The 14,288-nt window shown below is 37.5% G+C and overlaps 1 protein-coding gene and 1 pseudogene across 1 annotated transcript in view; both read left to right on the forward strand.

Moving 5' to 3' along the window:
* FREM2 (FRAS1 related extracellular matrix 2) overlaps positions 1 to 14,288 on the forward strand; it is a 180,176-nt gene that overhangs the window by 82,720 nt on the left and 83,168 nt on the right. The window contains exon 4 of the mRNA XM_015120958.3: positions 1,513 to 1,743. Coding sequence (XP_014976444.3) covers positions 1,513 to 1,743 — 231 coding nt within the window. The remainder of the gene's footprint in view (positions 1 to 1,512; positions 1,744 to 14,288) is intronic.
* On the forward strand, positions 11,449 to 11,613 carry LOC114673669 (U6 spliceosomal RNA; annotated as a pseudogene).

A 14,288-nucleotide genomic window follows, 5' to 3' on the forward strand; every position in this document is an offset into this window, starting at 1 on the left:
TGGCATGGAATAAGAACTCAATGAATACTTGTGGTTGAATGGATCTTATTTAGTCCAGTTTCATTTCTAGTTTGAAAAACAAAAGACATTGTTTTTAAAAATATAATTTTTGATTAAATGCAAAATCTTCCAAATAACTTATTTTCAAGATTTAACAAATCTAAGTCACAAGACTTTATTTTTCCCTCTTTTATTTATTTATTTATGTATTCATGTATTTTTAATTTTTGAAGCAGGGTCTCACTCACCCAGGCTGGAGCACAGTGGCATAATCACAACTCACTACGGTCTTGACCTCCTAGGGCTCAGGTGATCCTTCCACCTCAGCCTCCCCAGTAGCGAGGACTACAGGCATGTGCCACCACACCCAGCTAATTTTGGTCTTTTTTGTAGAGATGGGGTTTCACCATGTTTCCCAGGATGGTCTGGAACTCCTGGGCTCAAGTGATCCATCCACCTCGCCCTTCCAAACTGTTGGGATGACAATCCTGAGCCACCATGCCCAGCCTTATTTTTCCCTCTTTTATATCTGTCTGTCTTACCAACTTCTCTGACAATGCCCAGGTTTAGAGAAATATATTTGAAAATTATTGTATTCACTTGACTCATTAAGAGGCTCTGGTTCTGTATTTAAGGATACAGAAGTCCAAGTACCATTGCCATTTTATAATTTTTCTATGACATTAAATGTTTTCACTGCTTTTGGATAATGTACCCTATAGTTTGAGTACCTGGCATGGGAATAATGAAGATCATCTTGCAATGTAGTTAGAGACCTAATGTAGTTAGAGATCCTTCAACCTTCCCAGCTAACTGAAATGAACTACCAGAGTAAGCCAAGCATACTGCTCATAATAACCATATATATTTAGCTCTCCAATTCTGTTTATTTAATTTCATGGAATTCTGGGGTGTTCCAGAAAGAAAAAATTGTCAGTGACCATGTTGAAAAACAGTGAATTACATTTTTTAAAGGACCCTAGTTCTATTAAGTGCTTAGAGAATACTATCACTTTTTATTATTCCACTTGACCATTTATGACAGATTGTGAGTCAGAGAATTCTTTCATGGAGGAGTTTCTTATTGGCTTATATTTTACAGTTAAAGAATGTTTCTTTTTTTTTTTTTTAATATATAATATCCAGCAACACATGCAAAAGTAAATGTGAAGAGTTTTACGATTGCATAAACTTGTAGGAGTAAGGATATTGTACAATGTGAATATACATTTACTTGGTCTTGTTTGACAGGAAGTTCTAATCCAAATGTAGCCCAAAGCATATATAGCAAAACCATAATTGAGGCAAAAGCAGAACAGAATCACAAACTACCCAACACCTGCAGTGAAACACTTTCATCATCAGACCCATTCCCAGTTTTCCATTTCATGAGGTCAAAGCAGGATCAACTTTGCTTTTCAGGATAAAACGACATGCAAAAAACTAACAAGGAAAATCTTAATAACCCAAGGGGAAATGAAGCTAAGAAAATGACACTGTGTTTCTGTAAAGGTATTGGCACGAGAGATGGGACTGCAGAAAAAGACAGAGACTTCAAGGGCAAAGCACAGAAACAAGTGCAGTTCAACCCGGGCCAGACCAGGGCCACGTGGCGAGTGCGGATCCTGAGTGATGGGGAGCATGAGCGGTCTGAAACCTTTCAGGTGGTCCTCTCAGAGCCTGTGCTGGCTGCCCTGGAATTCCCCACGGTCGCCACTGTCGAGATCATGGATCCGGGAGATGGTAAGAGCCATTGTCAACTGGTTTATGTTGTTGCTGTTGGGCTGCTATGACAAAATACCTTATAGGGGTATAGCTTATAGTTTTAAATTCAATGTTTGAAATTTCCATAGAGAGAATCTTCTAGATTAATGATTCATTATTCTCAGATATGCTGACAGGAAGACGGAAACTAAAAAGTAACGAAAGAATGCTATATATATATAAAATATGTATAATATATAAGTATATATTTATATATAAATTGTATTACTAGATTTTATGTGTATATAAATATAATTATATATATTTTCCAGCTAGTATAATTTTCATATTACCAGAAAATATTTTATTATATATATAATTACATGTTTATATTTAATTTTATTTATATATTTTATATATATATGTATATATATATAATCGTTTGTAAAGACAGGGTCTTACTATGTTGCCCAGGCTAGTGTCAAACTTCTGGCCTCAAGCTATCCTCCCAATTCAGCCTCCCAAAGCACTGGGATTACAGGTATGAGCCCCTGTGCCCAGCCAGGGATGCTATATTTTTCCAAGTAAATGAACTACCCATAGAATTACCAACATGTTCTTCCTGTTATTATAATTCTATCATTTAATACTGCTCATGTCATTTTTCTTAAATTAATTCATCACTTTTTGGAGTCCTTTAAATGTCTTAATGTATCTTTGAAACAAACGGCTTGAGTATGAGATCATTCTTGAATTAATGTGTTCCCCATATTACTTTTAATTATTCAAGATTTATTTATATATTTACCAGCCAAAAATTTTTATTTGGCCATATGTTTCCACATTTGTTGCATAATACCCACCCCACCCACCCCCATTTTGTAGTGAACACAGTGTTTTGAATCATTGCTGTTAATTTCTGTCAGATTACATTTTCTTGTCAATGCACACCTTGGCTGATGCTGGCAAAAGTGAACCTTAATGCTTTTGTGTGTAATTTGACCTTTTTCTTCCCCCTGTCATACTTCTACAGTCCTGGCTTGTCTTGATCTAGTCAGAAAATTTTAAAAAGAAAAAAAAAAGAAAAAGAAAAAAAAAAGATTGAATAGCTTTTTGAGGGCTGGCATTTATACAAACCCTGCAAAACATCTAAAGCTAATATCCTGTCAGAAGCCAGACATGACTTTCTTTTAAACTTCCAGCCTACTTTATTTTGTCAATCAGAAAACTCTTAAATGGTTTGCAAAGATACAATCTACAGAGTACATGAAATAGAGACCTGTGTGGAAATCCCTGTGTTAAAAGACTAAGCGTAATTAAAGAAAGTGAATAAGAAAACTGGAGCTCTGACATCATTTGTTTAACTAACAACTCTGCCTTTAGTTGAATATGAAGTTCAATTATGTTTGTAATTTTCATTAAAGAACAGTTAGCATTTACTTAATTTTATCTACATTATCCAGAGATAAATAATGAAACTTTCTTTTGGTCTTGAACTTTGCATATATGCTTGAAAAATAAAGCTTTTCTCTTTTAAACAAGCCCAGGTCAGCTTTAATACAAACGGATTCATTAGTTAAAACTGGAAGCCATTTTTTGATATTTTATTTCCTAACTAGTACAATTGCCATATTACTTGAAGAAATAAGACACTTGAATTCGTTTCTGCCTTCCTATTTATAAGCTCAGAGTGACGCTCAGCACCCATGATAGATCTAAGCAGTAGAATATTAAAAACGAAACAAAACACATACACAGCCCCCCACTTATATAATCTTTTCTTAGTGTAGGCTATGCCAAATGAAACTTTGCCATAATTTCATTTCATTTATTGATCATCTAAGTTGTTTCAGAATTTTGGAGATAAAATTCAGCCCTGTTTATTTCAAGTCATGATAATCCTTGGATAACTGACAAGTCTTCCATAATGCTTGGTATGCTCCGTGCCTTGTTGAAGACCATGGGTCTTGAAACTGTAAGACCTGAAATTGCTTCCCAACTCTATTTCTAGTTGTATGCCCTAAAATAAAATAGCTTTTAATAAAGTTTCCTAATGCACAAAATCTGAAAAAGTAATAATTATCATGTTACAGCATTCCTATGAAAGAGTTCTATAAAACATAAAGCAGAATGCAAATATTCTTATTTCTAATATCATAAATCTAATGTTAGATTTCATTTTAAGAAATTGAGTAATATTTTTTCCTAACAAAGGATCACTTTCCCCACCATTTAAAAACTTTGTTTCCTTTTGTACTGTCTCTCCAGCTCTTTGCATATAAATTCACCTGCCCCAGGAGCCATTATGCCTACAAGCTCTCCCTCTGCATATTCATTCTAGGACATGTTATGATGTTTTGTTTTCATGCATTAAAAATTTGTCCAGCTCATATTTGTGCTGGGTTCAGCACTATATATTGGGAATGCAAAGATAATAGCATAGAATCTCCGCTGTCAAAGACCACAGGGGATGGGACAGAGAGCCCTTTAACTTGTCACAGCAGAATGTGATGTGATAAAACAAGGTATGAACAGTATTGTGAAATTTAGAAGAGGGAATAACCAACTCTGCTTTATTTTAGGCTGGGAACTGGTTTTACTTATTAGCAAGTTTATGTAAACACATGTAAGTCTATGCTTTCCTCAGTACTTTATAATGGTAACGACTGAAATCCATTGAGCAGTTACTATGCAATAGAGACTGTGTTTAGCACATTATATATGTTCTCTCATTCAGTCCCTTGTAGACATATGAACCATTTTAGGCATTTTACTTGTTTTCATATACAAGATAAGTAAAACAATGTCACGGTGATAAGTTCACTGATTAATTATGATTTGGGAAATTACTTCTTTTCTAACCATGTAAAATGACAGAAGACCTAAAACTCAGGGGAAAGAAGAGCTCTAGAGGGGGAAACAATATACATATTTGAATATATATTGTTTAGTTTTATTATACATTTTCATATATATATATTTTAAATACTGCCTCTGGCACTTACTAGCTGGAGGCTTTCAATTTTATATTTGGCAAGTTTTAGAGCATTAGTTCCAAAATTATATGACAAAAATAACTTTTTTTTTTTTTTTGATGGAGTTTCACTCTCGTGGCCCAGGCTGGAGTGCAATGGCGCGATCTGGGCTCACTGCAACCTCCACCTCCGGGGTTCAAGCGATTCTCCTGTCTCATCCTCCCAAGTAGCCTGGATTACAGGCACTTGCCACCATGCCTGGCTAATTTTTGTATCTTTAGTAGAAACGGGGTTTCACCATGTTGGCCAGTCTGGTCTGGAACTCCTGATCTCAGGTGATCCACCCGCCTTGGCCTCTCAAAGTGCTGGGATTACAGATATGAGCCACCGCGCCGAGTCCAGAACTTTTTAACACACACACAAACACATATACATGTATTGGCTTCTCACATTTTATAATTATGCTCTTCCAATGCCGTCTATCCATATATTTTTAAAATTATATAGTTGTTATATATGTGAAGATTTTAAATGACTGTATTTTATTTAATACGCCAGCATCTACATCACTGAAAAAATATCACTACAGTTATATGCTTGCTTATTTATCTAACCTGGTCTGATACTCAGTGCCCTCATAGATGTACTGTAATACCCCACCCCCCGCCCCCATGACTCCAAGTGTCTGTGGCTCTCTGGTTGGGAACCATGGCTCTGCGATCAATAGAGCTGACCCTCATGTAAAGAGTGAGTTCAGTCACTCATTGAGATTGATTCTACAGTCACCCCACACCCCCTTTTTCTCGACACAGTATCTCACTCTGTCGCCTAGGCTTGAGTGCAGTGGAACTATCATAGCTCGCTGCATCCCCAAACTCCTGGGCTCAAGCAATGCTCCCACCTCAGCCTTCCAAGCACCTAGTAATAGAGGTACACACCACCATGCCCAGATAAGTGTTTCTTTGTTTTGTTTTGTTTCTTTGTTTTTTTAGTTGGTTGTTTTTTTGCAGAGACAGGAGTCTCACTATGTTGCCCAGGCTGGTCTTGAATTCCTGGCCTCAAGTGGTCCTCCTTGGCCTCCCAAAATGTTGAGATTACAGGCATCAGTCACCACACACAGCTTCTTCTTTCTTTCAATATGCACATAGAAAGTTCCAACTGGGAAGGGTTTAAAGTTCATGAAACACAACTCATTTTCTGGATGAGGAAGCTGAGAAATAGAGCTTTGAAAACTTATCTCATTTAAACCTTATGTTTATAACTGTGATTTATATATCAATTTACAAAGATCTCTGAGGGTCAAGGAATTTACTTTCCCCAAGTCACCCAGCTAATAAGTGCCAGAGGCAGTATTTAAAATATATATATATATATATATATATATATATATATATATATATATATATAAAAAATAAAACTAAACAATGTATATTCAAATATATATATTGTTTCACCTTCCAGAGCTCTTCTTTCCCCTGAGTTATGGTCTTCTATCGTTTTACATGGTTAGAAAAGAAGTAATATCCCAAATCATAATTAATCAGTGAACTTATCACCGTGACATTGTTTTACTTATCTTGTGTATGAAAACAACAAAGTAACTTCTTCCCTTCTTATGCTCTTCTCTTTTCTCTTTCTATTATATATTAAGCCTCGAATTTATTATATAGGTGAATAAAACTAAGCATTCTAAGAAAATAATTAAGACCAAGTCAGCCCCTGCATTATGTATCTGTATATTTGACAAATGCTTATTAAACATCTACTCTATGCCAGGAATGCTGCTAGGATCTAGGTAGTAGAGAAGAAGGCATACTAACCCTTGAAGTTAATCATATAATTAGGTGATTGCATTCCCCTAGATTGTTACAATTAACAATATAGAATGCTATGTCCTCTCATAAAAGAGCAACTAGAGCCCATAGAAGGAGTATCTATGGAGTATCCAGTCTTGAGAGAGAAGGAAAGGCTTCTAAGATAGAGTTTCTTAAACTCTGTGTATTAAGTTCCCTAGCTGTCAGAAATTATACTATCTTTCCTTGCTCTTTAAAGCATATAGATATTAGTTAATGTGAAACATTTCCATTTTTGTTAAGGGAAAATATGCAAGACCGAAAACGTCTTATTTTATATAAAGATCCCATTCTTTTTTGACTTTGTAATTTCTAGTCAGAGTAAATGGAGTTTTATGTACATTTATTGGGAGAAAACAACCTCAAATATAGAGGTATTTGAATACAAATACTTAGCAAAGGTATCTAGAGCCTGTAACAGTGTGTGTAATTATTTAGTTTGTACACTTGAAATGTCTGCCAACTTCTGATAGAAACTGAGTCATTCTGATATTTCCATGGTACCAAAATATGGCCAGGAACTAGTAGATTAAATATTTGATCTCTGTAATCATTTCTGGTGGGCCCATGGCAGGTTAATGCTATATAATATTTAATAGAGAATAAACACATTTTTAAAGGAATGTAGAACTTAACATTAAAGGTTAAAAACCTAATATTTATGGGTACAAAGAAAAGGCAAAAATGTGTATTCTGAATGAGCCAAATCCATTTCATACGATAGAATTCAGGTGACATAGGCTGACTACAATATGAAACCCAAACATTCATTCTTATTTTTGAAATTCTACACACTGTCAATGTTGACATAAGGAGGTCACTGGCTAGCTGATATTTTTAGATGAATGTGCCAAAATTCAAGATCCAGAATTAGTGAAATGATAGTACACTGCAGGTGATGACAGAGAAATGATAAAGCAGGCATGTGAGAGCTTCAACTTTAGTGAGTCAACCATTTTTTAAAAAGAAACTATCAGTGTGAAGCATGGGTCATCATCTCAAAGCAAACAAAAAATTTCAAACACTTGGTAAAAGTATAGCGCTTAGTTTCTGACACTGAGTAGTGGATAAGAAAAAAAAAGGTGCAAAATAAAACTTGAGTCATGAAAAACTTTCTGAAAGTTTTTCCATTTACAAAATAAAAACATTTAATAATTCAAACGAAGATTATCAAAAGATTCACTTCATTTACTTATTTATTTAGAGATAGAGTCTCACTCTGTCACCCAGGCTGGAATGCAGTGGCACAATCTTGGCTCACTGCAGCCTCCACCTCCCCAGTTCAAGTGATTCTCCTGCCTCAGCCTCCCAAATAGCTGGGATTACAGGTGTGCACCACCATACCCAGCTAATTTTTGTATTTTTAGTAGAAACGGGGTTTCACCATGTTGGCCAGGCTGGTCTCGAACTCCTGACCTCAAGTGATCTGCCTGCCTCGGCCTCCCAAAGTGCTGGGACTATAGGCATGAGCCACCACTCCCGACCCCGAAGATTCACTTTAACCAACACATTTGTATAGTACCAAAGGATAACTTTTGGACCTCATGATATCTTGATGTGAACTCATAGCACTTATTATCATGTGGTTTGGGTATGTTTACATTACTTTGATGTATTTCTTTTTCAAGCTCCTGTGAAAATTAGTCTGTATTACTATGTCTGTTTTCGAGTAAAACAAACAGACTATAGAAATATAAGAAAGCTGTCCAAGTTCAAATATATCAATGACAGACTCTGCTGTATTCAGTGCCACTTGTTGGCCAGTCTGAGGGCGCCATAGTGGCCTGAAAATGCACTGGAATCTGGAATATCTGCTGAGTTGTTTTTGAATGTGACAAATTTCTTAAAGGCAAGGAACAATCAATGCCTTCATCCATGTACTCTATTTTCTTCTCCTTTCTTGTTCTATTATAGCAGATTTTTAGAAGATATTTTGTTCTATCATTATTTAGCAGAGTCTGTTTATTTTTTTATCCTCTGTAAAATATAATTGAGAGAAGGGACAAAATGTACATTCTCTTTCAAATGAAGCTACAACTACTTTATGTCTGAGAACAGAAATCAGTTTTGCCTATGCTGTAGCACAGTCAAAACCTAAAAATAAAAACTGCAGTTACAAATGGCAGTACTCATTACAGTATAGTCACGTGGACTAATAAAGAATGCATCCACTTTACTCTTTCTTTCAAAATAAAGGGTAATTAAATCGATCTGAAAGTATAAAGGTAACACATGTTCATTGTCAAAAACAAATACAAGATGTTAATAATGGTGGAAAATGAGAGAGAGTGAAGGGATATATGGGAACCATATGCACTGTCCATTCGTTGGTCTCTGAATCTAAAACTGCTAAAAAGAAAAAAAAAACAGAGGTCTATTCCCTTAATTTCAAAAAGTCATTTGCAACCTTACCCCTTGGGAGTAACCATTGTTAACATTTGAGAGGACAACCCTGCAGTCATCTTTCTTCTTTGAGAGTTGACTATTTCTATAATGTAGCCCTTACTTTGTCTCTCAATGAACATCTTCGCAAAGACAGCTGCAGTTCCAATCCAGTGTGTTAATGGGATTTGACATGTGTACTTTTATATTATGATATACATACATTATACTCTGTATACATACTAACATACTATATACATTATATACTTTTTCGTACTTGTGAAGATTTATTAATATGCATATTGGACATATGTTATAAAATTATATATACTTTCATAATTGTGTATGTATATAATCGTGTATATATATAATTTCTATGAAAATACTGGATCTTAAAAAAGAATTCTCAAAATATTTGTTTCTAACTTCATTTTTTTCTGATTCTACTGCAATGGCCATCTCTCTGCCTTAGTAGTACTTTGTATTGCTCTTTTTCATCTCAATTTAACCTTTTGATTTTCTCTGGTGTAAGTGATGTTCCCACACCCAGCTACCCTGAGCAGTCTTCTCTTAGGCAGTAGCGTGTAGTGGTTATGAGCCTGGGTGGGCTCTGACACGGAGTTTCTGGGTTGAAATCCCAGCATCGCCACCTACCAACCTAACTTTCAGCTATTCACTTAACACCGTGTCCTCAGAGGTAAAGTGAGTCATAATAATTCTCACCTCAAAGGTTGTTGCAAGGATAAAACTAGCCAGTCATGTGAAGTGTTTAGAATAGAGCTTAGCAAATAATAAGAACTCCATGCCTACTAACTAATAATTTTTAAGGGTAGTCTACAAATGCCACTTTTAGGGATTTTGCACTTAAAGTGCTGTGCTTACTTAAAGCAGTCTGCATAGACACTTCCATTGTATTTATAATGCGAAGTTGGAAAGGAATGTTAACTGAAAAGTCTATCAGGGAAGCCTTTCTTTGTCTCTGGGATGACCCTTTTCCAGTTTTTCCCACAGCCTACATATTTCTGTTAGAAGTTAGGTCAACAGAAGACCTAAACTTGATACTGGGCCTATTTACTCTCTGTCAGATTGACTGTAGGAGTGAATTCCAGAGCGAAGGGCACAGCCCAGACACTCACTTTTCTTTTTTATTCCTAATTCAAACTTACTGGCACTGGCAAGAAGTCCTGGATTGTTTAATCAAACCTCCGTGGGTCATAAGGTATAGGAAGAATCAAAACTCAGGTGCTTGAGCTTTAAACATTTAAAAAGCTTATTAAATTAAAATCCCATACATGGACCACTTCTGAATAACTTATTTGAAAAGAAAACCCTGGCCAGTATAGATTAGAAGTATAGAATGAATCTTATGAATAATCAGCGCTGTGTTAGTCAGCTCAGGCTGCTATAACAAAATGCCACAGACTGAGGTGGCTTAAACAACAGACATTTCTTTCTCACAGTTCTGGAGGCTGGAGAATCCAAGACCCAGGTACCGGTAGATTTGCTTCCTGGTAAGGGGCCTCTTTCTGGCTTGGAAATGGCTACCTTCTCTCTGAGTCTTCACAAGACATTTCCTTGGCGCATGCTCTTGGAGAGAAAAATACCTCTGTCTTCCTCTTCTTATAAGGACACTAATCCCATCCTGAAGGCCCCACCCTCATGACCTCACCAAAGTACCTCCCAAAGGCTGCATCTCCTAATACCTCTGCCTTGGGGATTAGGGCTTCAACATATAATACAGGACGAACACAAACATTCAGCCCATAACAAACCCTAAAGGATGAGAATAGATGGACACATATCAGGAAACAACATACGCTGGGCCTTTCAGAGGGTGGAGGGTGGGCAGAGGGAGAAGATCAGGAAAGATAACCAATGGGTACTAGGCTTAACATCTGTCCAGCAAGGCATCATGGCACACATTTATCTGTGTAGCAAACCTGCACTTGTACCCCTGAACTTAAAAAAAATAAAAGTTAACAAAAACCCTAATAAATCAAACTTTATGTAGTATTTCATACTAATGCCACGGAGTCCATGACCTGAAGACTACCAAAATCTAGGTGATACTAGAGCACATTTCCATAAGTTAATGAAAACAAACTCACTGAAACTAATTGAATATTTGACTTGAATTTTCAGTGATACTTGGTGTATTATTTGTACTCAAGTCTTATGATAATTTCTACACTGAAATTTTGTATTTGGTAAAAACCTTAGTTCATAATAATAGGTGTAATTCTTGCTCTTACTAAAACTCATCTTAAAAATAAATCAGCATTCTCAGCAAACTAACACAGGAACAGAAAACCAAAGACTGCACGTTCTCACTCATAAGTGGGAGTTGGACAATGAGAACACATGGACACAGAGAGGGGAACATCACACACTGGGGCCTGTTGGGGGGTGGGGGGCAAGGGGAGGGAGAGCATTAGGACAAATACCTAATGCATGCGGAGCTTAAAACCTAATGATGCGTTGATGGGTGCAGCAAACCACCATGGCATATGTATACCTATGTAACAAACCTACACGTTCTGCACATGTATCCCAGAACTTAAAGTAAAATCTAAAAAAAAAAAAGAATATTTTAAAAAAACAAACAAGTATTCACTTGGGCAGGTCACATACTGAAATTGGAGTTAGCACGGCCCCTGTGCAAGGATGACAAGCAAATCTGTGAAGCGTTCATATTTTTGATGTCTGAGTGATGGTGAGGACGTCCCTAGCTACCAAGATTGCTGACACACGAGTAAAAAAAATAAAAAGTAAAAACCAGCATAGACATTTCTCTCCATGTCACTTGTTTCCATTTAAAGCAAAACTTCTTGAAATAAATGCCTATACCTGGTGTCACCTGTTCCTCTCCTCACACATCTCTTAAACCTACTTGTTCAGGGTTTATTCACCCTCTACTTCACTGGAACAGTTCTGGTGAAAATAACCAACTTCTGGTGACAGATTTATTTGCTAAATCTGATGATCCCCTCTCAGTTCTTCACTCATGTGACATGTTAGCAGCTTTTGAAACAACTGATCCTTCCCCTTTCCTTGATATGCTTTTTGTAACCGGCCTCTGGGGCCCACACTCCTCTGGTTGTCCTCATTGCTAGGACTTTTTCTCAGCCTCATTTGCTTGGTTTTCTTTATCTCCTTGACTTCTGAGTGCCCCATGGTGAATCCCTAGATCCATTCTCTTATTTATCTGTTATCTTCCTCTGTGTGATTTTATTCTGACTCGTGGCTCTACATACCATCAACATGTTCAGTTTAGATTTCCATTCGGACCTCTCCACTGACATCTGTGATTCTATACTCAAATGGCTAATTTGACATCTCAGCTTGGATATTTAAAAAGAACCTCAATTTTAATATGTTCAAAATGGAACTGTGGATTTCCGCTTCTAAATCTGATTCTCCTACCATCTTCCTCACCTCTATACACAGCAATTTCGTCTTTCCAGTTGGTTAAGATAACAAAACTTGGAGTCATCCTTGATTCTTGTTTCTTGCACATACCACACCTGGTCCGTCAGAAAACTCAAATGGCTCAACCTTTATATTCTGTCATGCAGCCCTGTCATTCCACCTCCACTGCCACTGCCTGGTCCAAGCTTCCCTGATCCCTTGCCTGCGTGGTTGCAAAATCTCCTGATCAGGCTCTTTACTTCAACTCTTGGACCTGGTGTCTCTTTATCTTACAGCAGCCACAGCTTATGTTCTTAAAGTATGTCAGATTATGGAACCCTTCACCCCATCTCCAAAGCCTTCTTATGATTTCATATTGAGGGACTGAATATTAGAGACATATTCAGTCTCTCACATTCAGTCTCTTATGCCAGACCACACATTAAAATACAACTCTGCAGCACAGCCTACAGCAACCGGAAAGCCAAAGACAACTTTTTTTGGCAATCAGCCCCCAGTGGTCAGGATCTGATGATGGCTTTCCTAATTTTTGTCTCCACTTCAAATTTTGGAACAACCAGACAGAGCCAAATATGCACCTCTAACCACAGGATACCCAACTTCTAGTTAATCCACTAGAGCTTCGCCACGCCAACAACCTCCAGTGAGGGCACACCTGAAGCCTTCCCTTTTTTCCACTATTAGGCATTCCTCCTTCTCTGCCTGTCTTTGAATCTTTATCAAAACACAGGTGACAGTGGCTGATTCCACTGCTAAAGGAAGTTCTGAATAAACAGCATTTGCTTGTTCTCTTCCCATCTGGTCTTTGTTTATTTCCGTATCTTACTCTGAGTAAAAACCAAAGATCTTCCAATAGTCCTGAGGGGCTCATGTGACCTGCCCACCACCCACCTCTTCACTACCTCTCTAGCCTCATATGTTAGGCTCTCTTCCTTGCCCAATTTGCTTCAAGCACAGTGGCCTCCTGGCTGTTACTTGTACACACTTGGCACAACCTGCCCCGAGGCCTTTTTCATTTGTCCATCCATTTACCTGGAATTATCTTAAGTTGTTCATATAGGACATTTTATTACTACCTTCCACTCTCAGCTCCAGTGAGATTCTAATTCTACCAGAGACTTTTTTTTTGCAACTTTCCTGTGTATCTTAGACACCATATCCAGCCACAGCCTTCCCTGTCACCCTCAGCATATTTTATTTTATTCATGTAATTTGTTGCCCCTAATATACTATTTTCTTGTATACATATTTTCTTCCTCCTTCCCACCCCTCAACTATAATAAAAACCCCATGAGGCCAAGGATTTTGTTACTTCTGTATCCCCTGCACAGTGTCTGGCAAGTCAATGTCACTCAATCAATATTTGATAAATAAATAATTAGCTACAAAATCTTATATTCACAGATTTCTTAAAATGGGAGCATTTTAAAAATTAGTAGATCAGTCACAACCCCAGGAGAAAACAAATGGCACACGCAAAATGAGTAATTTAAAAAGAATTGAATCACATGACTCTTTTAGAAAGGAGAGGGCAAAGATCCGTTAACACCTAGGCATGATAAAGTGCTTTGAGGCTAATGAGAGCAGCCCTATCACTACATCTAGGCACCGGACAGGAGAGGCTAGCCGAGGCCAGAGAGCAAGCTAGGCCTCTACAGGCACTCTAACCTTTTGTGGAGGGTGTGCAGCCAGCTCTGGAAACCCTGAGGGAAACCAAGGGAATAAACACCTGGCCCACTCTGCTTTCGCCCTCCAAGTTCCTTCCTGTATTCCCCATTGGCTGACCCAACCAGGAGCCGGAATGTAAGGGAAACATTAGGTGTGGTTCTCATTTGTCAGCTCCTGGGGCACAGCACAGGGTGAAGCAGGGTGGAGCATGGAACCTCCAAGGCTGTATCTACCGTTCCAGCAATCTTTCATAATCATTAAAAGTCATAAGGTTAAC

The sequence above is a fragment of the Macaca mulatta genome, chromosome 17, assembly GCF_049350105.2.
Source record: "Macaca mulatta isolate MMU2019108-1 chromosome 17, T2T-MMU8v2.0, whole genome shotgun sequence".
In the NCBI taxonomy this organism is placed as follows: domain Eukaryota; kingdom Metazoa; phylum Chordata; class Mammalia; order Primates; family Cercopithecidae; genus Macaca; species Macaca mulatta.